This window comes from Aquarana catesbeiana, linkage group LG08, assembly GCF_042186555.1.
Source record: "Aquarana catesbeiana isolate 2022-GZ linkage group LG08, ASM4218655v1, whole genome shotgun sequence".
NCBI lineage: Eukaryota > Metazoa > Chordata > Amphibia > Anura > Ranidae > Aquarana > Aquarana catesbeiana.
The window spans coordinates 219,223,863-219,248,996 of NC_133331.1; the positions used below are offsets into that span (position 1 = coordinate 219,223,863).

At 40.4% G+C, this 25,134-nt stretch overlaps 1 protein-coding gene across 2 annotated transcripts in view; it reads left to right on the forward strand.

Moving 5' to 3' along the window:
• NRG3 (neuregulin 3) overlaps nucleotides 1–25,134 on the forward strand; it is a 1,498,269-nt gene that overhangs the window by 847,801 nt on the left and 625,334 nt on the right. For both annotated transcript variants that reach the window (XM_073596886.1, XM_073596885.1), the window contains exon 3: nucleotides 9,747–9,820. In XM_073596886.1, the coding sequence (XP_073452987.1) occupies nucleotides 9,747–9,820 (74 nt within the window). The remainder of the gene's footprint in view (nucleotides 1–9,746; nucleotides 9,821–25,134) is intronic.

A 25,134-nucleotide genomic window follows, 5' to 3' on the forward strand; every position in this document is an offset into this window, starting at 1 on the left:
CATATTCAGCATAGGAGAGTCCTTATTTTTGTGGAAATCTACTCACTTCAAAACAAGTGAGTAATTGGTCTTTGGGAAATATATTTGATAACAAATTCCCTATAGGATAATAGTTGCATAGTAATATAGTTAGTCAGGTTGAAAAAAGACAAACGTACATCTAGTTCAACCAAAAAAAAAAAAAAAAAAAGAATAATAATAATGCAATCCCATATACACAATCCTTCACCCATGGTTGATCCAGAGGAAGGCAAAAAATCAGCAAAGTATTCTCCAATTTGCAATAGCAGGTGAAAAATTTCCTTCCTGAGAGGCAATCGGATTTTCCCTGGATCAACTTTACCTATATATGTTAGTGCCCAGTTATATTCTGTACATTTAGGAAAGAATCCAGGCCTTTTTGACACTTTTTTTGTGAAATGGTAGGGGTACAATGTACCCGTTACCAATTCACATGGGAGAGGCCGGGATCTGGGGGTTCCCTTGTTAAATGGGGCTTCCAGATTCCCACCCGCAGACCCCCACAACCACCGGGCAAGGGTTGTGGGGATGAGGCCCTTGTCCCCATCAACATGGGGACAAGATGCTTTGGGGGGCTACTCCAAAGGACACTCCCATGTTGAGGGCATGTGGCCTGGTATGGTTCAGGAGGGGGGGCGCTCTCTCATCCCTCCTCTTTACCTGCGGCCTGCCAGGTTGCGTGCTCGGATAAGGGTCTGGCATGGATTTTTGGGGGGACCCCTACATCATTTTTTTTTAATTTAGCACAGAGTTCTCCTTTTTATCCATACTAGACCTGAAGAGCCTGGTATGGATTTTTTTGGGGGGACCCACGTGCAATTTTTAAAAAAACATTTTGGTTCGGGGTTCCCCTTAATATTGATACCAGACCCAAAGGGCCTGGTAATGGACTGAAGGGAACCCATGCCATTTTTTTCAATGAGTTGTATCTATATTGCCGAGACCCAACAATTCATTACAGCTGCGATCAGTTTTAAATTACTTTTTTTTCCTTTAGAAATGTCATTTTGCTGTGGTACTGTTCTAAACATGGGAAAAATGCGCCACTTTACAGGCATACTATAGACACCCTCAGGCACGATATTTAAAGGAATATTTAATTTTTATTGTTTCACTTTAAGCATTATTAAAATCACTGCTCCTGAAAAAACAGCAGGTTTTAAAACTTTTTTTGGTCCCCAAACACTTTTTATGACAATAACTTGCATAAAAGCCTTTAAGATAAGCACTTTTGATTTATCATGTTTGTGTCCCATAGACTTTAACGGGGTTCGTGTGTTCGTCCAAATTTTTTGCCTGTTTGCAAGTTCTGCTGCGAACCGAACAGGGGGGTGTTCGGCTCACCCTTACTTAAAAATACAAGTATGGGTTAAAGATTGCAAGACCTCCAGACTCCTTAAGGCATTGTAGGATTTCTAATTTTATTTGGGAGATGATTTTTTTTTCCATATTAAAGTGCAGAAAATAGGAGTTCAGTCATTTCAGCATTGCTGAAATTGTGCACTGAGCTGCACTTAAGCAGCTCAGTGTACAGTGCAAATAGGCAGATAAGCAGCTTTTAATGCAGAAGAAACATATTATGTCTCTAAAAGTCCTGCCTGTTTGTAAATCATCTTTGATGGTTGGAAAATAAAGTGTTTGCCTTTTAAATAAGCATTTATGTCACAGTATACATATTTCCTCCCTAAATAGGTGTAATCTTAGTTTACTTTTTGAAATCAGTGGTGAAAAAAGTGTTAGTAACCAAACAAATTCTCATTCTGTATACTTTATGATATCCAATTTAATAAGAACTTGTATCTTTTGTAGTTGGAAATCATGGTTGCTCACAAACACATCACATATTAAGGATACATTGAGGTTACTCTATTCGTTAAGTGAAATGCAGTCATGAGGGAAGGATAGAACCAGATAACTCCTCCTATGTTCCTATTGGATTACGCTGTAAGTCAGACATGTCATGTAAGATTGTAGCCAGTGAAGAGAGCATACATGCTCTATAAAGGCAAGTTAAACCAATAGGCCGCACACTTGTTAGATTATTTTAGGATTAGCCTTTCCAGCTTTACCTCATGCGCATACAATTGAAAGGGTCTTTGTCCTAGGACTTTGGATTTATGTTGATGGCCAAATGCATGTTGCTTTCAGGTTCATTTTGAACACTGATTTAAGATCAGTTTGAAAGGCTTCTATGGTCATTCAGCAGTCACTGATAGGTGCATTTGACCTTTTGCAATCAAATTGATTTGTATGGTAAGAGAAGCTGTTCTGATGGAAACAAAAGACCATAAACACAGGCTACTACAGTATGTTTGTGATTCTCCAGGGTTTTACTGATAATGGGTTGGGTGGCTGAATTGCTCTATAGCTGTAGCAGACTACCTTCCAAACCATCATTACAGTCAATAACATCTTTGGTAAAGGATAGACTGTCATCCTCTAATTTATTTCATACCTCATCTCTTGGGACTGCCTCTTACTACATTTCTGAATAATGTTGGTACTGTCATGCTGAACTTAGGACCTAAAGCTTTCTATTAGGGTTGCACAGATATCACTTTTTTAAGACTGAGTACAAGTACCGATACTCGCAGATACCGATTACCAATACTTTTTTTTATGTCATGTGACAGTGGCACTAATATGCTGCACTGATGGGTACTGATAGGTGGCACTGATGAGGCGTGGACTGTGTCAGTAGATTTTTATTTTTATTTTATTTTTTACAATTTTTTTAATTTTTATTTTTACAATTTATTTATTTATTTATTTTTACAATGCCTTCTTGGAGTGGACGGTGTCAGTATTTTTTTTTTTTTCTTTTTTAATATTTTTTATTACAATTCTTTATTTATTTATTTATTATTAGCTCTGTTGGGGGGCTTTGGTGGATTCCCCAGTCCCTTTCTCTGCAGCCTCAGCTGCGCTGAAGATGAATGGACAGGAGACAGAGGCTCCTGTACATTCATAAACTGAGACATTGCAAACACAGTTTACTATACTCAGTTAAGAATGGACAGAGTCAATGATCACTGACTCTGTTCATTCAGAAAAGGAAGGAGGCGGTAAATGACAGATTTACCGCTCTCCATCATGACAGATCTATGACGGGAGGACCGGAGGAGGACAGAGGGGGTGAAGGAGCACAGAGGGGGACCGGAGGAGCACAGAGGAGGACATGGATTGGGGGAGCACAGAGGGGGACCAGAGGAGCACGGAGGTGGACATGAAGGGGGAGCACAGAGGGAGACTGGAGGAGCACAGAGAAGGGCATGGAGAGGGAGCATGGAGGAGGACCAGAGAAGACTCGGGGAGCTGGTGGAGGACCCGGGGAGCCGCAGGAGGACACAGGGGACAGTTGAGATGATTGGTGTAGGCAGTTACAAGCACCAATTTCCCTGTATACCTTTTAATAAAGAAACTGACAGCCGTGGGAGGGAGAGGAGGAGAAGCGGCTGTCAACTGCTTTATTAAAAGGTATACAGGGAGATTGGTGCCCCCATGCTATGCTGAGGATGCTACGCTGAGGATGCAGGTATTGGGTTAAGTATTGGAGCATTTGCACAAGTACTCGTGCAAATGCTTGGTATCAACACAGATATCGATACTAGTATCGGTATCGGTAAAACCCTACTTTCTATATATCATAATGTAACACATTTGCACTTCCTGCAGCTGAGTATGCCTGAGGAATGGATTGTGCTTCCAATGAAGTGATTCCCTGAGCCAATAAATACCCCCTCTATCAAAACTGGTGTCTATGGAACAGTTTGCAAAGGGGGCACCATCAAGTACTGAGGATGGTATGTGCCAAGTGTACTTAGCTGTCTGGGTTATTTCATACCTAGGTTTTTTTCCACTAATTGACTGGCAGGACTATACTAGTTTGTCACATTTAACTAATAACATTAGCACAGCAAACAGCTGAAGTAATGATTTTTGCGAGTGCTTCTCTTCTGCTGCCGACAGTCCAGTAAATAACCATGTAAAATGCTGGCAGGGGAGAAGTTCACACATACAAAGCGGAGAACAAATAGCAAATTTGTGCAAATATTTTCCTGCGTGTCTGCATTTTTTGTCGTTTGTAAATAACCAGTTTAGTGTGTTTAAACTATTGTGCCTACCTGGGAAAATGAATGGGTATGTTCTACCTGAAATAACTATCATTATTAATTGTTTTATCCATGCTGCATGAGAATAATTACTTTATAGGGTTTAATAACAGACAGTGTTATTTGAACTGCTCAACAAATTAGACACCACAAATAGTAATGGGTACTCCCTAGCAGAGGCAATTTCATTTTCCTTATTCAATCACAGCTGTCAAGGCAAAACAAACAACACATTTACACTCAAACACAACATTTTTTCTTGCTATAGGCTGGAGAAATTAGGTGTTTGTAAGAATTTATTTTAAAAATCTGTGTAAAAGTAGGCCTGCTAATGCCAACTAGTAGGCCTGCTAATGCCAATATGCACTGAGTGGAATACAGTAGATGCAAAATATTTACGGGGGTGTACAGCATAGTCACTGGATTATAATGCATTGCCTAAATTAGGGATAATAGGATTTAATCTACTGCTGTCGTAGCTGCCCTGCACTGGAATCTCCAGACATCACCTGGTATTGATGGCATCAACCACAAAGCAAAAGATATTTCCTTTGAGTATAATTTGTTATACATGTTCTACCGTAAGCTTGATTCAAACAAGTCAAAGCAAATAACAGCTGCTACTGTTCATGGTAAATGAACTTAAAGTAAATGACCATTTTTCAGTAGTTGCCTCATTTATAACACGTTGGGAAATGTGAAAATAAAAAGTTATAAGTGATGGCACCAGAAAAAATATACAATAAAGAGTGCAGCTGCCCCTTTAAGAGTGGACAAACCACTTACAGTAAGTGTATAAATATATGTAAAGAAGGGTTATGGCGCTAACTCATATAAAACTTACAACATGTAATCATAAATCCATATATAATATCCAATAGTGAAAAATATATATACTGTAAATATTTACAACTACAAAGTCCAAATCATTTTCTTCAATGTAAATTCATAAAAAAGTCCAATCGCCATGAAAAAAAGAAAAAGAAGAAAAATAATCTCTCTCACAGCTCCTTGATGCACTGGCTCGCACCCTGACCTCTGGGCATAGGACCTCCTGTCTCCCGGGTAGAGCCCTATAAAACAGATAACCCCTTAATTAAAAAGGCTGTGCATACCTGTCCACTCAGGCTGCTTCATACCTCCCAGGATTCTCTAAAGCCTCTGGACTAGAGGATCCAATCCAGTACTTACCAGTCCTGGGAAATGTAAAACCAGTTTTCTCCACTCAGAGAAGCCATCCTGGAGTCCCTCACCCTGCATCAGTCAAAACCCTGTGCAAAATTAAATGCTTCTAACACAGCAACAGGGCACAGCACTGTCCCAGTATATAGGAAAATAATTAAGGGCATGTAATACAGTAAATAAAGGAATTACAAAAATAAATGCTATCATTACATATATTAAGTGCATCTTTCTTGATAATGGTTAATTAACTAGTAAATCCAAACTGTCTGCCAGCAAACAGATAAGTATTATTATACATTCTATCATGCTTTAGGGCTTATATGGATGGGTTTTATTCTACCTTTGAAGTGTGCTATAATGATAAATCTGCAGATGTTTTTTTCTTTAATTGTGTAGCTTGTTCTGAGGTCTAAAGTTTGACATAATCTATGTTCCCCTGTACAGTGATGTTCTGATTAGGATCCATTCATTGTGCATGTTGCTGACAAACACATGCATTTGAGCAGCACTGCACTGCAATACAAAAAAGCATGCAATGCAAAATAAAGTGGTTTATTCAAGTCCTTAGGTTCATGTCAGATTAGTTATCCTGTCACTAGTGTCAACTCACCAGTGACAGTATCGCAAGAAGATGAAACCACGCAACTGCTTTTGTTGCATTGCTATCCTGTTGGACTGACCAGAAAGGCATTGTTCTATTATTTCACTCTCACTGACAAGGGATTCTACAACATTTTGGCTGTAGGGATAAGTAAGCATTATATATAGTGATTCTGTTACTGGCAAATTACCATAGGACTGCTAGCCTGGCAAAGCCTTTAGGCTCATCTCAATTTGTTATTTACCCTTATGATCACTATTTTCAGCCATGTGACTGTTATTTTCAGCTATCATTGGCTGTCATTGCTAAATAACAGTAATTTTGTGAAATGACATGTTATAGCTTACTTTTAATAGTCTTAATTGCACCCTGTCATAAATGTTTATTTGCGTAAAAAAAAAAATGTTTAAAATAGATGTGAACATACAATGTTATAGACACATTTTAATACATTTATAACTAGTCAGGCACCACAATTACTTTGCGTACTTTCATTATCGACATGTCTTAACTTTTTACATCGTTAAAATGTTTCAGGACACTGTGCAGACACACAGTGTGCATGTATGTTTAGACTGAGGTAAAATGGAGGTTGTGCTTGAGCAGGGGGTGTGTTCAAGAGGCAGGTTGTAATTGGGAGGGTCCACAGTATGTGCCAGAAGCACACTGTGATTGGTCAGGGGTCATGGTGGCTGAACAAACTACCTGATACAGGCATTCTGTATGTATGCACAGTGCCCTGTTCCTCTGAATGGAGGGCCAAAGTATGAAATCTAACCACAGTAACACAGATTAGCTTCTGTGTTTTGTGTGGCCAGTTTAGAACAAGGAAGAAAGGTGACTGGCCAGATCACCAGGTACTTCAGATGAAAGAAGTACATGAAAATGATAGAGACTATGATTTATAAAAATACTTATATGTGAACAAACACATAGAAAAAAATATTTAGGGTAATACCCTTTAACGATGTATATAAAACAGTTTAAACATTCCTAAAGGTAAGAATTAAATTGACTATGCAAGCAAAGAACCACACCATTCTCTTTACTTCAGCTCTGATATTTGAAAAATATCTAGAAACCATTTGGGGGGGGTGAAAAAACCTTGCATTCCTAAGGCTACCTTGTACCTCCAGAAGGTACATGGAGGCTTAGGTCTCCAGAAGGTTACCGCTTACTACAACATCAATGTTCTGAGCTAGAAGCTCAGTTAGCTAAATATCATGCAGTGCAAGAAACCTCTTTGTGGGTCACCTTGGAATCTGTGGACTGTGATCCATTATCCATGACCAAACTTTTATGTCCTGTGAACCATAACAACCTTAGTAGCCTCCCTGACGGTTTTCCCGAGTGTGGCACGGGGGATAAATTTCAGTCCCATTAGTGGTAACCCCGAGCCACACTCGGGATTACATTGCAGGATCCTGGTGCGGCGTTACTTACCTTGTCCCCAGGATCCTGCGATGTCCCCCGCTGTGTCTGCGGGATCTGTCTCCTCCAAAGCCTCTCCGTGCCAGGCTCCCTTCCCTGCGAGCGTCGCGACACACGAGGGCGGAGCCTGGCGGCAAATTAAAAACAATTTAAAAAGCATAACACATACAGTACTGTAATCTTACAGATTACAGTACTGATTGAAATTATTTCACATCCCTTTTGTCCCCAATGCTTTGGCCCATGCCCTGCATGCAGTTTTATATGATATATACTGTTCTTCCTGCCTGGAAACTGGAGATTGTCCATAGCAACCAAAAAGTGTCCCTTTATGTCAAAAGTGGCTTTAGACCAGCTAGAAAACAGTGATAGTAAATTAGAACACTTGCAGAATTGAGCGATAGTGAATCGTGGGGAAATTTATTTTATTATTATTATATTATTATTTTTTTAATTATTTATATTTTTTTAATATATTATAATTTATGTTTTTTGTGTTTCAAACGTCATCATACCCGGGATATCTACTAGACTCTTGTTTGGACAGATTTAAGTGTGTTATTGCTAAGAATTACAGGCCTACAATATAAAACGCCAAATTTCCATGCAAAATAATTGTACCGCTTTCAGCACCTAAACTCCAAAATAATCATACCGCCAGGGAGGTTAACCCTATTACCAGATTTTTTCTGGCCACCTGGGACAAATTTAAGCCAACATATGGTATCCAATCCTCTCATATACTACTTCTATCTTTCCTCCCGAACCCCTTCTTCTATCCAGCATGGAACTCCCTTGATTTAGTTAGACCCTGGGTAGCTGCTAATCTAAAAAACTTCATAAGCTTTCTACCCCTACTTTGTTCAAAGCCTTTTCTGAGCTTTGTGAGAATCATGGTCTTCCGACCTTAGAACTATTTGGATACCTCCAAAATAAACATTTTTATGCCCCATACATTGCTAACAATTCCCAACTTACCCACCTGTCAGGCTGTGAAGGGACATGCAAATGGGATCCTCAGTCCTCACAAGCTAGGGATGATTTCAACCCTTTATGCTCAGATACTCACTAAACCTGATTCCACCCCTCCCTTTTATGTTGCCAAATAGGAGTCTGACCTTAGTGTTTTATTGGAGGCTGTAATATGGAAAGAAATATGGCGAGCTACAAAATCTTCTTCACCAAATACTGTGGCTCTGGCAATTAGCTATAAAGTACTTGGTCCCTGCCAGGATTTCAAAATACAGTATATTCCTGGGTACTCACCAACATGCTTTTGGGGCTGTGGTGCCCTTGGCACTCATTTACACATTTTGTAAGATTGCCCACCAGCTCAGGCAATGATCCATGCCAAAATGGAAGCAATCCATTCAGATAAAGCTCAGTTTGAATGCTTATGGCACCCCTGGGTAGCACACTACCTGCCTTCGGATTGACTCTTTACTGTTGCCTCGGTGATTGCTTATTTTACCCTGTCAACATTACCAGTGCCTTTGGGAGCCACAATGCTCCCCTCTTCTTTTCCTGCTTTTTCTTTCCCTTTCCTATCCCTACACTTCTCTCCTTTTTTCCTCTATCTCATTCCTTGGCTTTTTTTCCCCACCCGTACCCTCTTTTTTAAGTTTTGAGCCTGTTCGACTGCATCTGATTTCCTTTTAGCCAGACATTGCATAATGTTGGCCACATCCAACTACTTTATAATCTAGCGATATCTAGGTACTTCCTATGCTGTGTTCTTAGATTATTAGAGGCTTTGATGTGCTTTTTCTCTTGCTCTGAGGCCTAATGGCTCCATACACTGTTTGCATAATAACTGTGCGTCAATTTTTTTTCTTTTGCTACTTCTTTACTTTTGTCATTGAACCCCTGCTCCTGTCAGGGTCCTGATATGTGCTAACCTTTAATTGTTTGTAATGCTTTATGTATCAGACTTGTAACCATGCCTGGTGCCTGGCGTCAGCTTACCTTGTTTACCCTTGACTCAGATGCTGTGTCTGAACATGTTTGTGTTGGCTTCTCATGTTCTATGCTTTCAATAAACAAATTTGACAAGAAAAATATCTAGAAACCATGGGACTTTCTGTTTAATGAAATGTTTAAGGTGCATAAAAGAGAGGGCTAGCAAAGCTCCCCAGTGTCAATAGTTTGCAGCCCAGAGTCACAGTAGCATGTGAATGAATATTATCAATGAACACAAAATAACAGAGTAATAGTAAAATGGTATTAAAAAAATAATGATTCTCCTTTCATTGTTTTATGAAGATGCAAGATAGATAATTGTAATATGTGTACATTGTAAACTAAGAACACAATTAAAATTGTTAACTTAAAGTTTATGTTAGACTGCATATAGAGGGAAAGTGACCTGTAATAAAAAATCTTTTTTTTATTTGCAGGTGCAAGGAGGGCTATCAAGGTGTACGTTGTGACCAGTTCCTGCCGAAAACTGATTCAGTGTTATCAGACCCAAGTAGGTGCATCATTTTGATACAGTTCTTTGCATACAATGAAGATTTAAGCAGATGCCATCAATGTTTCAGAAGCAAAGTAAAAGAAGAAACCTCCTTTTTGTTATTAATATTTTGGATAGAACAGGGAATGGTTAAAACCTCTGTTAATGTTTTTTTTTTTTGCCATCTCCTATTGAAGAAATTTAACTTCACCTCCTGTCTGGCTGACACACCAGAAAAATAGGGGAAACCTCTCCAGATGGAGTAGAGATGGAGAAAATATGTTCTTTATAATCTCTACATGAATAAATGTCCTCATTGGAAGTCTTCTCAATTAATGTTCTGGTGACAACTCAAAAGTTTGGATTTTCTCTGACTTACAAGTTCTGACGCCAAGAAAAAATTAAAGGGTAAATCCCTTTAGCAGATACACAAACGATAAAAAAAAACCTGCAGAAGGTCTAACTCCTCACTACGCTATATAAAAAAAAATGCTGGCTATAGATACACTTTCCAATTTTGTCAACTTTTTCAGATGGTTTGTATTTACTTAATGTTATCTTTATTTCTATGATCAATGAACTATTTTAGAATGTATTTGTGGAAAACCTGTTGCCATACAAGAGGTATAGGAGTAAAAAAAAAAAAAAAAGCAAACAAATTCAATGTGATTTTAGCTTAGTGTTCTTTAATGATATACCTTCTCTGCTTAGAATAGAAAACAGGAAGTTAAAATGTGTCTTCATATATCAAGGTTCACATGATTCTTGATTATGTATCGGTACTTTCATTTTCAGTGGGCAATGTATTTAGTGATCATCAGGGGAGGTATACCAATCTGTTCAGATAAGGCAGCTTTTTTATTTGAGGTGAACACATGCTGGTTACATGACTCCCAGCGTCTGTTCACCTCAAATAAAGAAACACATTTTAACAGATTGATATGTCTCTGCTGATTCATACAGAAATATCCACACGTTCTCGCTTCTACTATGCCACCGGAATACTCTGTGTCCTTTAGAGAATCAGGGGACTATACATGTTTCAATGTTTCATCCTAGTTACAAATAGAAGTTCGGTTGCTGCACCCATGCCTCTGGTTTTTCATGCATTAAAAGAACTTATCCATTGGCTGTTTAACTGTGATCAGGGAAGTTAAATATATTAAGATGATCACAAATCACATATTTTTGGTTTTTGATCTGTTAGATCAGAAACATGAATTCATAACTAAGCAGTGCAAACTAAGCACTCCATTTAATTTATATCTGGTCAGGGCCAGATTGGTAAATTTAGCTGAATAAATAGATCAAGTTTAGAAAAACTAAATGGATATCAACATTTTATGAAACATTCTGCAGGATGCATAGTGTAAGCTACATTAGGACCTGCCTTACTAAGGTTCAAAGTATAATTTTTCTACTATGATTACACATGCACACAGACAGTGTAACTTCTTCAGAAGACAACTATCCCACTGATGTATATTGAAGTATTTATTCACAAACTGATCAATCTGTCCCACAATTCCAAACTAGTTTCATGCCTTCCGGAGCCTTTTTGTAGCTTTGCCTGGAGTAAAACCCTTACGTGCTTATGGGACAGGTGGATTGGCTTAAATACTTGAAAAAAACCATATACGTCTTTTTAGTGGATGCTAAGTGATTAGCACTTCCACCTACCAGCACTAGGATCATCAGTTCGAATCCCAACTGCGTCACTACCTGCCTGGAGTTTGCATGTTCTCCTTGTTCCTGTGTGGGTTTCCTTTGGGTACTCCAGTTTCTTCCCATGCTTCAAAGACATGCTGGTAGGCTGATTGGCTCCTGTCTAAATTGGCCCTAGTATGTGTGTGTAAGAATGTGAGTTAAGGACCTTAGATTGTAAGCTCCTTGAGGGCAGGAACTGATCTGAGTGCACAATTTATGTGTAAAGTGCTGCATAAATTGACTGCACTATATACAGTAACTACCTATATTAATAATAATAGAGAGCAGCTTCCTTTCTTTTGTGCTTGGAAGTGGACTTTATAGAGTGGCCAGTAGGGATGAGCTTCGAGTTCGAGTCGAACTCATGTTCGACTCGAACATTGGCTGTTCGCAAGTTCACCGAACAGCGAACAATTTGGGGTGTTCGCGGCAAATTCGAATGCCGCGGAACACCCTTTAAAAGTCTATGGGAGAAATCAAAAGTGCTAATTTTAAAGGCTAATATGCAAGTTATTGTCATAAAAAGTGTTTGGGGACCTGGGTCCTGCCCCAGGGGACATGGATCAATGCAAAAAAAAGTTTTAAAAACGGCCGTTTTTTCAGGAGCAGTGATTTTAATAATACTTAAAGTCAATCAATAAAAGTGTAATATCCCTTTAAATTTCGTACCTGGGGGGTGTCTATAGTGTGCCTGTAAAGGGGCGCATGTTTCCTGTGTTTAGAACAGTCTGACAGCAAAATGACATTTTGAAGGAAAAAACTCATTTAAAACTACCCGCGGCTATTGCATTGCCGACAATACACATAGAAGTTCATTGATAAAAACGGCATGGGAATTCCCCAAAGGGGAACCCCGAACCAAAATTAAAAAAAAAAAATGACGTGGGGGTCCCCCTAAATTCCATACCAGGCCCTTCAGGTCTGGGATGGATATTAAGGGGAACCCCGTCCAAAATTAAAAAAAAAAAATGACGTGGGGTTCCCCCTAAATTCCATACCAGACCCTTCAGGTCTGGTATGGATTTTAAGGGGAACCCCGCGCCAAAAAAAAAAAAAAAAACGGCGTGGGGTCCCCCCAAAAATCCATACCAGACCCTTATCCGAGCACGCAACCTGGCAGGCCGCAGGAAAAGAGGGGGGGACAAGAGTGCGGCCCCCCCTCCCTCCTGAACCGTACCAGGCCACATGCCCTCAACATTGGGAGGGTGCTTTGGGGTAGCCCCCCAAAACACCTTGTCCCCATGTTGATGAGGACAAGGGCCTCATCCTCACAACCCTGGCCGGTGGTTGTGAGGGTTTGCGGGCGGGGGGCTTATCGGAATCTGGAAGCCCCCTTTAACAAGGTGACCCCCAGATCCCGGCCCCCCCCCTGTGTGAAATGGTAAGGGGGTACATAAGTACCCCTACCATTTCACGAAAAAAGTGTCAAAAATGTTAAAAATGACAAGAGACAGTTTTTGACAATTCCTTTATTTAAATGCTTCTTCTTTCTTCTATCTTGCTTCATCTTCTGGTTCTTCTGGCTCTTCTGGTTCTTCTGGTTCTTCCTCCGGCGTTCTCGTCCAGCATCTCCTCCGCGGCGTCTTCTGTCTTCTTCTCCTCGGGCCGCTCCGCACCCATGGCATGGGGGGGAGGCTCCCGCTCTTCTCTTCTTCTCTTCTTCTTTTCTTCTTTTCTTCTTTTCTTCTCTTCTTCTCTTCTTCTTCATTTTCTTCTCCGGGCCGCTCCGCAATCCATGCTGACATGGAGGGAGGCTCCCGCTGTGTGACGGCGCTCCTCGTCTGACAGTTCTTAAATAACGGAGGGGGGCGGGGCCACCCGGTGACCCCGCCCCCCTCTGACGCACGGTGACTTGACGGGACTTCCCTGTGGCATTCCCCATGACGTCACAGGGAAGTCCCGTCAAGTCACCGTGCGTCAGAGGGGGGCGGGGTCACCGGGTGGCCCCGCCCCCCTCCGTTATTTAAGAACTGTCAGACGAGGAGCGCCGTCACACAGCGGGAGCCTCCCTCCATGCCAGCATGGATTGCGGAGCGGCCCGGAGAAGAAAATGAAGAAGAAGAGAAGAAGAGAAGAAAAGAAGAAAAGAAGAAAAGAAGAAGAGAAGAAGAGAAGAGCGGGAGCCTCCCCCCCATGCCATGGGTGCGGAGCGGCCCGAGGAGAAGAAGACAGAAGACGCCGCGGAGGAGATGCTGGACGAGAACGCCGGAGGAAGAACCAGAAGAACCAGAAGAGCCAGAAGAACCAGAAGATGAAGCAAGATAGAAGAAAGAAGAAGCATTTAAATAAAGGAATTGTCAAAAACTGTCTCTTGTCATTTTTAACATTTTTGACACTTTTTTCGTGAAATGGTAGGGGTACTTATGTACCCCCTTACCATTTCACACAGGGGGGGGGCCGGGATCTGGGGGTCACCTTGTTAAAGGGGGCTTCCAGATTCCGATAAGCCCCCCGCCCGCAAACCCTCACAACCACCGGCCAGGGTTGTGAGGATGAGGCCCTTGTCCTCATCAACATGGGGACAAGGTGTTTTGGGGGGCTACCCCAAAGCACCCTCCCAATGTTGAGGGCATGTGGCCTGGTACGGTTCAGGAGGGAGGGGGGGCCGCACTCTTGTCCCCCCCTCTTTTCCTGCGGCCTGCCAGGTTGCGTGCTCGGATAAGGGTCTGGTATGGATTTTTGGGGGGACCCCACGCCGTTTTTTTTTTTTTTTTTGGCGCGGGGTTCCCCTTAAAATCCATACCAGACCTGAAGGGTCTGGTATGGAATTTAGGGGGAACCCCACGTCATTTTTTTTTTTAAATTTTGGCCGGGGTTCCCCTTAATATCCATCCCAGACCTGAAGGGCCTGGTATGGAATTTAGGGGGACCCCCACGTCATTTTTTTTTTTTAATTTTGGTTCGGGGTTCCCCTTTGGGGAATTCCCATGCCGTTTTTATCAATGAACTTCTATGTGTATTGTCGGCAATGCAATAGCCGCGGGTAGTTTTAAATGAGTTTTTTCCTTCAAAATGTCATTTTGCTGTCAGACTGTTCTAAACACAGGAAACATGCGCCCCTTTACAGGCACACTATAGACACCCCCCAGGTACGAAATTTAAAGGGATATTACACTTTTATTGTTTGACTTTAAGCATTATTAAAATCACTGCTCCTGAAAAAACGGCCGTTTTTAAAACTTTTTTTTGCATTGATCCATGTCCCCTGGGGCAGGACCCAGGTCCCCAAACACTTTTTATGACAATAACTTGCATATAAGCCTTGAAAATTAGCACTTTTGATTATTCATGTTCGTGTCCCATAGACTTTAACGGTGTTCGCATGTTCGAACGAACTTTTTTCCTGTTCGCATGTTCTGGTGCGAACCGAACAGGGGGGTGTTCGGCTCATCCCTAGTGGCCAGTGACATCTGGAATCCTGCACCTGTTGGAAGCATAAAATGGTTGTAAGCCTACAGTGAGACTGGACAATTTGCTGTATATGGGTATCTCACTGATATGTTTGGAATGTACTGTTACTTTTTAAAACTTTTCCAGGAGAAGACATTAGAAGAATGTGAAAAACACGTTTAAAGCTAATGGTACAGTAACACACTTTTGTGCCCATTCTTTGCTGAAGTCTACCTGATGTAATTTTCATTACAAATGTATTCTCATCAGAAAATGCTGCGGCTACAATAACTAGCATGCATCATTTTCAGATCAATTATACATTAAAGAAATGATGGATACATAAAGAAGATGGGGTACTTGCTTCTTTTTTGTGAACCACTGGGTGACAGCCAGTGGCGGCTGATGCTCAAATATTTTGGGTGGTGCAAACTGAAAAATTCTGAAAAATACTGAAAAAAACCCATCAATTGCAACCACACTTTACCATTAATTGTGCCCATAAAATGCACCTGCTGTGCCCATCAAATGCAGCCACTGTGCCCATCAAATCAGCCACTGTACCCATCATATGCAGCCACTGTGCCCATCAAATTAGCCACTGTGCCCATCATATGCAGTGACTGTGCCCATAAAATGCAGCCACTGCGCTCATCATATGCAGCCTCTGTGCTCATCATATGCAGCCTCTGTGACCAACATATGCAGCCTGTGCCCATCATATGCAGCCTCTGTGCCCATCATATTATTATTATTATACAGGGTTTATATAGCACCAACAGCTTGCGCAGCACTTTTCAACATGGGGCAAACAGTACAGTTACAATGCAATTCAATACAGGAGGGATCAGAGGGCCCTGATCATTAGAGCTTACAGCCTAGAGGGGAGGGTCGAGTAGAACAAAAGGTAACAGCTGTGGGGGATGATCAGTCGGAGAAAATAAAGTTGTTAGGTGTGGGTAGGATAGGCTTCTCTGAAGAGGGGGGTTTTCAGGGATCATCTAAAAGCTAATAGAGTAGGAGATAATCGGACAGATTGAGGAAAGGAATTCCACAGGATTGGAGAGGCTCTGAAAAAGTCCTGGAGGCAAGCATGGGAGGAGGTGATGAGGGAGCTAGAGCAGGAGATTTTGAGAGGAACGAAGAGAACGATTAGGTTGGTATTTTGAGACTAAGTCAGTGAGGTAGCTGGGGGCAGAGTAGTGGATGGCTTTGTAAATAGTTGTTAGTATTTTGAATTTAATTAGTTGGGTGAGCGGAAGCCAGTGGAGGGATTGACACAGAGGAGTAGCAGACACAGAGCGGTTGGTAAGGTGGATAAGTCTGGCAGCAGCATTCATAATGGATTGAAGAGGGCATAGACTATATAGAGGTAAGCCAATGAGGAGGGAGTTGCAGTAGTCAAGGCAAGAGATGACCAAGGAGTGAATTAAGAGCTTTGTTGTGTCATTGGTTAGAAAAGGGCGTATTTTGGGGATGTTGAGGAGGTTGAGGCGGCAAGATTTGGACAGTGATTGGATGTGGGGCTTCGTGAGAGTTCAGAGTCCAGGATTACACTTAGGACCTTGGCATGAAGGGATGGGCTTATAGTTGTGCCATTAATTTTGACTGAAACATCAGGGGAAGAGGTACGAGGGGGAGGAAAAATGATAAGTCTGGTTTTAGATAGATTAAGTTTGAGGAACTGGTGTGACATCCAGACTGATATATTAGTTAGTAAATTAGTGATACGAAAGGAGACTGAAGGAGTGAGCCGAGGGGTAGAGAAATAGATTTGAGTGTCATCAGTGTAGAGATGATATTGGAAGCCATGAGAGGCTATCAGTTGACCCAGGGAGTATGTGTAGATTGAAAATAGGAGAGGACCCCAACAGAAAAAGGAAGAGGAGAGGAGGAAGTAGAATTGTAAGTAACGCTAAAAGTGCGGTTGGATAAGTATGAAGACAACCAGTGAAGAGTACAGTCATGGAGACCAAAGGCGTGGAGAGGGTGGTCAACCGTATCAAAGGCAGCAGAGAGATCCAGGAGTAGCAGTACAGAATAGTGCCGTTAGTAGATCGTTTGTTAGTTTTAGAAGAGCAGTTTCTGTGGAGTGTTGAGGAGGAAATCCAGACTGAAGGGGATCAAGAAAGCTATTAACAGCAAGGTGGTCGCTTAGTCCGTTGTAGATCATATGCAGCCTGTGCCCATCATATGCAGCCTCTGTGCCCATCTTATGCAGTCTCTGTGCCCATCATATGCAGCCTGTGCACATGATATGCAGCCTGGGCCCATCATATGCAGCCTCTGTGTCTATAATATGCAACTTCTGTGTTCATCATATGCAGCCACTGTGACCCCCCCGCTCGCCTGTTTGCTGTCTGACCAGCATTTACCCCATCCTGGTGGCGGGTCAGGCAGCGGGTGACGGAAGTGAGCTGTGGGACATGCAGCGGGTCAGGCGACGGCTTCTGCATCTTTCATGGTTCTCTGTCCTCCTGTGCATCTCTTCTTCCATTCCGTTAGGTGTACAATCGGAGCGCCTGTGCCTTCAGCCAATCAGGTGACGGGTATTAGACCCGCTCCTCCTGTTTGGCTGAGAGGCGGTTTAGTGTTAGAAAATCAAATATTCATTTGCTTTTCTAACACACCTGGGTGGACTGCAAGTGCAATGCTCTGAGCTCCAAGTCCACATTTTTTTACTCCTATTAGAGCCTTTGGTTCTAATCAGGTGCTTAAAAAAAAACACCCCCGCTGCTGTAAATCAGGTGCCCAGCATCCAAAAAGGGTGCCTGAATAGGGGGTGACTACAGCGCCAATGGATAGATTCATGCTATGCATGAATCAATCCACCTTATATAGAGGGGGTGGCGTGACAGAGATGGCGGCGCCCGTGCGCCCTTAATGGCGACAGCTTTACTTTTCCCTCTGATCGATAGATTCTCACATGCTAAAGTTGTGCAGACTTTAATATTAGTGAAAAGAGGGAATTAAAGTGCTGTAACCATCAGCAACCAGAAAAAAAAGCTCCCATAACCTTTGAACAATAGGTCTATAGATAGCTAACTGTGGGAGAGATATACTAAAACTGGTTCACTCTGTTGCAGCTGTGCATGGTAGCCAATCTGCTTCTAACTTCAGCTTGTTTGGAAATAAATTTTGCACTCTCCAGTTTTAGTAAATAACCCCCATTGTTTTCATACACTATTTTCAACAGAATAAATGATACCATCATCTTGACTTGTGTAGCAACCACTGTGTACTTTGACATGTTGCTTGACTCCAACTGTCAGTTTTTTTTTACATTAGTTGTTTTTTTTTTTGTATATAATAGAAAGACTTGAAATAGTGTTGTATGGTGGTATGAAATGTCTGTCCGAGTTTTCCTCTTTTGTCAAAGTTTTTTTTTTTTTTTTTTTTTTTTTTGCAATTTTGTTGTGGAACTTATTCATAATGAATATCTATCTATCTATCTATCTATCTATCTATCTATCTATCTATCTATCTATCTATCTATCTATGTTATACAGTGCTTGTAAATCCTCCTTTCATATACCTAGTGAAGTAACAGACCTCAGGTGATACACAGAGGTGATTGGAAAGATGGGACACAGGGACAGAGCTGAGCCTGTCAATGACAGGCTGTGTGGTGGAGCTCCCTCCCGTCACCCTTTTTATCTCTTAGTGTCAGAAAAACCTGCCAGAAGTGACTCATGCAGATATCAGAGGAACAAAGCAGCACACAGAAATGGCACTTAGTGCTCTTTATTGAGGCAAGTGCACACTATAGAGGCATATGCTTTGTTCATATTTAACATCAGAGGTTTACAACCACTTTAAGTCTTTATAAATTCTTTAAAGCCCATGAAGCCTATTTCAAACTATTGTCGCCAACATTCAATACACAACAATAAAAAAGCTTGTACATTAAGTTACATGTACATGGACCTGTTATGGCAATCAAATCAATGTTCATTTCTAAATATAAAATGTCCAATATGTAGAAATTCCCTTATTTTTCATAGGCCTACAACTCAAGTGTCTATTAAGAAGCATTTGTTAGATCTATTGTATATTTGCAAATCAAACTGTTAATGTAGAGAGACCACCTCTCAAAAATATATAAGTAGCTTTTTGACCATCCCAAGCATTTGTGATCTTGTTACCAGGTATCATGTCTTTGAAGCTGAATGGGGTCAACCATCAAAAGGGGATTATAATAACTTTCCAGGTGATACACTCAGTGCATTTGATAGTCATAGTTCAGATCCATTGGAAGCTGGGTTAATTCCAACAAAGCTCTAAGATGAAACATATTAACAGGACAGCCATTTGTTGAATTACTTTACTCATTCGACTGTAGCCTTAATGTTTTTATGGCAAGTCCCCTCTGCTTCTATCATTATCTGTTGGGACCATTTTAGATGCTTAATGCAATGCAATACGATGGGTAATGTTTCCTCATTATGAGTAAGATCAACCAACAGCCATATTTTTGCATCTTATGTCTGTATGTAGGGTTTATTCATAGTATGTAGCTCCTAGCAAAACTGTGCACACCCCCATTTTCTACACATGTTTCTGGACTCATACCACATCTGGATGTGTCAAAGTGATGTTTGTGCATTAAACATTATATAGGATGCAAATGTCTTGATATACAGTATGCTATTGGGTTTCAAGTATGCAGGATGGATTATTCATGAGTTACTCAATACTATTATTATGTTGAGCCAAGCAAAATGGTATTTGGTATAGGTTGTTGCATTTAGTTACAGCTACAATATAAATACCAAAATAAATAGTGCAATTATACAGGCCGGTCAGCCTTTTATATTTTTCGAGAATGTTAATTGTAACCTTGTGTATTTATCTTCTGTACAATACTTTGTCTTTTTAAATTACGTCTATCCTCAAGTGTATAGGTCATTATTGGATGCCAATGTTTGACTGAATAGTTGATAATGACCGATATTTGTGTTTGCATTAGCTTTAACAGAACCCCAAAGATGTGCAAACTGCTTACATATTCAGAAACTACTTTGATTACTAATAAACATGAGTTCATTCTTCCTTTTTCCTTTTCATATTATTAGTGGAGTCTCTGTTAATAATTCTAAAGCACTAAGCCCCCATTGGGAATTTAACATTGCATTTATAAACTGTTTTTCCTTCTGGCTGGTGAGCAACATAACATATAATCAGGTGTACCATTCATTTTTCTTCTCAATGAAACATAATAATAATAATTAAAAAAAAAACGTACATGGGTTATTTGTGTAGCAATAGATTTTTTATTGTCTTTCAAACTCTAATCCAAAAAGCATGAACGTCTCACTGTCGGATTCTAGCACTTGTGGGTACTGATTCCAGTATCCTGTTACACTGTTTCTTCTTAGAGTAGCTGTTTGTTTATGAGTTTTATAATTCATTTAGTGACCTGGATAGTACAAAACTCTTCTTGGGAGTTATTGACTTCCAGCCAAAGTATTTGATGGCCTCTGTAGGGAAGTTAAACTTCATTTTGAATTACAACCAGTTTGTTGAGGTAGTGGTTGGAAACATTGTACAAGGAATGTCGCCATCTAGTGAATTTGTAATATAAATAATATCTTTAATCTGTGTTAATGAAAGATATGATTCTAAAGGGTATGTATGGTGATAAATTGATTATCAGGACCTTACATTAAAGTGTAACAGAGGAGCATGCTGGGTATTCCCTCCCAGCACTGCATTAAAAATCTGAAATTGGACTAAACATAGGCAAAACAGATAACCCTGTAACCAAAACCTAAATATGGGATTACTGGAACATAATTATTATTAACATATTTTCCACACATTCCCTGGGATAGCATTTACTGTATTTGCAAAGCACATTTGCTGGTTACTGTGTCAGTATCTATTCACTGCATTTTGCTTTGACATATTCACAAGATTCATGTGGGGAATCATTGCATTTTAGTAATTTACATACATTGAGCACTTGAGGGGTGTTTTGAATAACTTGTTTTTACATAAAATTATAAAAGCATGGCCTTCCATTTTCATTATAGGGTTGGACATAATCCCCCCAATGTTGTCACTACTCCTGGCATCTGAACCAGCGGAACCAGCATCGGAGAATTGTACTTTTTTTGGAGAACCTCACACTTGGTTTATATAGTCTCAGCATGACCAGGAGACAAATGCACCCCCCCACCCCGATAAGGATACCATTTTTCCTGTCTGGTGTTCTTGGTCGTAGGATTTTAATTAAAAAAATATATAATAATCCAAATTGTGTGTTCAACACCATGCAGGCAACCAACAATATGTTTGCTAATCCCACATTCATTTTTGTAAAGCAGCTAATTTTTTTCAAACATTGACTGGCATTTTTTGGGTTTAATAATTGCCCAGAGCATGTTAGCCATCTTAAAAATTCAGGGACTGTTGCCATAGATATGCTAGTGAATGTGTCTGTATTTGATAACTTTTCATAAATATACCTTATACAATATAATTAAAAGAGAAGTACAGGAATCTAAAAAAAAAAGAATCATATTTACCTAGATAGCAGCAGCACTGATCCTAGTTGCAGCTGTCTGCTGCCACCTCTAAGACTGAGAACTGAGTGATCAAACACCACTGGTTGCTGGGCTCTGACTCAGCTGGATTGTGGAGGGGGTGGGAGGGGCTGGCTCAGGCTCTCAGCAGCTTGCTGAGAGCCTGAGCCAGCTGTCTGTCCAGACATCTGGGTGGATCCCAACTATATGGGTATTTAGAGCCTGGATCGGCTCTGTGATATCGCAGAACTACCTGTACACACTCCTGTGACCCACAGGAGACGTATAGCCAAAAAAGCTTTGACCATACTTCTCCTTTAAAAATTCATGAAGCAATAGTAACACTACATCACAGTTGTGTGTGAAGAGCTGACCTCATGATAATTCTAATCTACCAAAACAAAGAGAATAATAGCTTTCATAGTTACATGACATCTTGAGTAACAGAAATACACAAAGTACAAAGTAACAAGTATAAAACCCAACTCCAGGTTATTTTTTTAATGTTCCCAAGAGGGATCCAAAACAATAAGCAACTTATGATGCAATACTTACATCTTCTCTGGCGTTGCCCCCCTCTATCTTCAATCTGAAGAGTTACTAAACAGTATGGTGCCACTTCAATTATTGATCTGACTTCAACTCCTTTGTGTGTCTTTAGTATAGTCTGCCCCCCCCCCCTGTTTGCTGTTTTTTCTTCTTTCTTTTCTTTTCTTTTGCCTAACTTTTTTTTCATTAAATATTGACCATTGTAATGGTTCATGGTCTGGTTTCACTGCCTACACCAGTCATCAAGCAGACCTTTTGATTTCTAGGGTATGATTTATGGTAGTTATCTATCCTAAGATGATAATAGATATGGTTGCTTTATGGGCATCCTGTGATTGACAGTAACTGCCACACCATAATGTGTTTATCTCTTTATGTTCTATTTCTCACGTGTATAAGGATTTTGTACCTGTACTCATTCTGTGACCCTTGTATTGTGCTTTTTACCTTTTTAATCAAATTCTTGTTTTACACTGGCAGGGCTTTGTGACTTTTTGTTGTATACTTTTGTAAACTTTAATAAAAAAACATTAAACACACACATACAGTATTACAGCTGCACATAGGGCCCATTAACTCAAGAGTCTCTGCGGTGCCAGACAAACATATTTCTATGTGTGTTTCCCACACTGCACGGGAATGCACTGACCTTGCTGGACTCATATGGGTACCATTAATTATCAATGGAAACCCAAATGCATCTAGCAGCGTTTGCAGTCAGCAGTCCACATGGTACTGCAGTATCTTGCAATTTGGTGTGGTGCAATTGTTAATGTCATGACTGCCATAATTTTTAACTTTAAAAAAAAAAAATGTTTTTGTTATTTTAACTGGCTCTGAAAAACATGCACACTCACATGCACACATTCCAGTTTGAGCCAGCCCTTACAGTGCAACTAAATTCTAAAATAAAAAAAAATGCTAACAGGCAGCTCTTTATTGCAGAAAAGACCTACAATGTCTCTTTCACAATAAAATACATACCTGCCAGTTTTCAATTTCCAGCAGCGTGTACACTGAGCTGCGCATGTGAGGTCCACTTTTTTGTGACACTAATAAAGTTAAAAAAGTATTGAGAAACACATTGCACTGCCCCTACACAGTGAAAACCACCACACATGAGATATGCAGAGCATGGTGAACATAGATGAAAACAATTGTCTTCTATATGCTCTGATACACACCACACATGAGCGCTGTGTAGGGCTCCTTTCATATGGAACAAACTAATGGCCACTGCCCCCACCTATAACTGGCCTTCACAGCAAGGAGCAGATGGAAGGGAGACGCACGTCAAACAAAACCAAAGAAAATTCCCAGCTCAACTGACCAACCAGCCTGCAAGCAACCAAATTGCCTTGTCTAACAGTATGCATTAAAACCAGGGGTTTTAGTTTGCACATATTTGCAAATACATGGGTAGGCTGCAGAGCAACTTCACAGCACCCCAGTTTTTATCTGCAGTCCTAACCTATACATTTTTGAGAGCCTCCATAGTAGAAACACATGCATAATAATGGATAGATAGAGGGAAGGTGAGCCTGGAGGGAGCCAATCCCTTCTTAAAGGCACAGGGGCACCACTAGACACCCAGCACCTGCACTTTTATACAGGCTTTCTGACAAGGTTTTTTAGGCAGACCTTATCAGAAGCTCCATTGAGGTCTATGGCCCATTTCACACAGTCTTCAGCTTGTATAAGAGCAGTGTTAACAGTAAGCTTTAAAAGAGTATTTGCAGAGCTTTCAGCAAGTTTTATTGAAGCTTTTAACCACTTCAATACAGGGCATTTTCACAGCCTTCCTGCCCAGGCAAATTTTCAGCTTTCAGCGCTGTAACATTTTGAATGACAATTGCGCGGTTATGCAACAAATGACATTATTATCATTTTTTTCCCCACAAACAGAGCTTTCTTTTGGTGGTATTTGATCACCTCTGTGGTTTTTATTTTTTATGCTATAAACAAAAAAAGAGCGACAATTTTGAAAAAAAAACAATATTTTTACTTTTTGCTATAATAATTATCCCAACTTAAAAAAAAACAAAATTTTTTTCCTCAGTTTAGGCCAATATGTATTCTTCTACATATTTTTGGTAACAAAAATCACAATAAGTGTATATTGATTGGTTTGCGCAAAAGTTATAGCGCCTACAAAATAGGGGATAGATATATGGCATTTTTTTTTTTTTTACTAGTAATGGCGGTGATATGCGATTTTTATCATGACTGTGATAAATATGCATTGATTACTGTGTAAATATCACTGGCAGGGCGATCAAGGGGTTAAATGTGTTACCTAGGGAGTGATTCTAACTGTGGGGGGATGGGACTTGCTAGGGGAGGAGACTGATCTGTGTTCCTATATACCACCTGCGGATGTAATATGACTATGGGCAGGTAGGGAAGTGGTTAAATCATCCTTCAATCATCCTTCCTTTAGGATGGAACATGTGACATGTTCCACATCTGCAGCCTCTCCTTCTCAATCCCCCCTCCCTGTGACAGTAGGTCAGGGATCTTCCCCCCGCACCCGCTATCACAATTCGAAATGGTGTGCCTGTGCAGGGCTTCACCCAAATGGCCCCGTCATTCATTCAATTTCCTTTGAATGAATGCCTAAAATTACCTCCAGCCATTGCGGCTGACGGCTTGCAGTTTTTAATGAACTGCACGGATGCTAGTGAGCGTCCTTGTAGTCCATTGATTTTCCTGCTTTCAAGTGACTGTCTACCCGTACAATGTGTGAGTGGACAGCTATCTTGAGAGTCTGCAGGAGCCTGAGATTATACTCGCAATCTAATGATTGCAGGTGCAATGCTCTGCATGCTCTTTTGAGGAACGAAAAAACTTGTGTTTTTAGCTAGATGCTTCATATTGTCGATGAATATATACAGAGCTAGCAGGGATTGTATACAGAGATTGGCAGGATCAGTTAGAAGTTTACTTGAATTTATTTTTCATCCTCTATTAGTAATACTGTATTTTAATAGTATTTGAGGGTCTGTTTCTATAATTTGCCTGTATTTTGAAAAGAAACAAAATCATAAATATACAAATACAAATATAAAATATAAAAAAATCATTGTACTGAATGGTACAGTAGCCATCTATGCATTTTTGTGAATTGCAGGTTAAGCTCTCTGAAAAAAAAACAAAAAA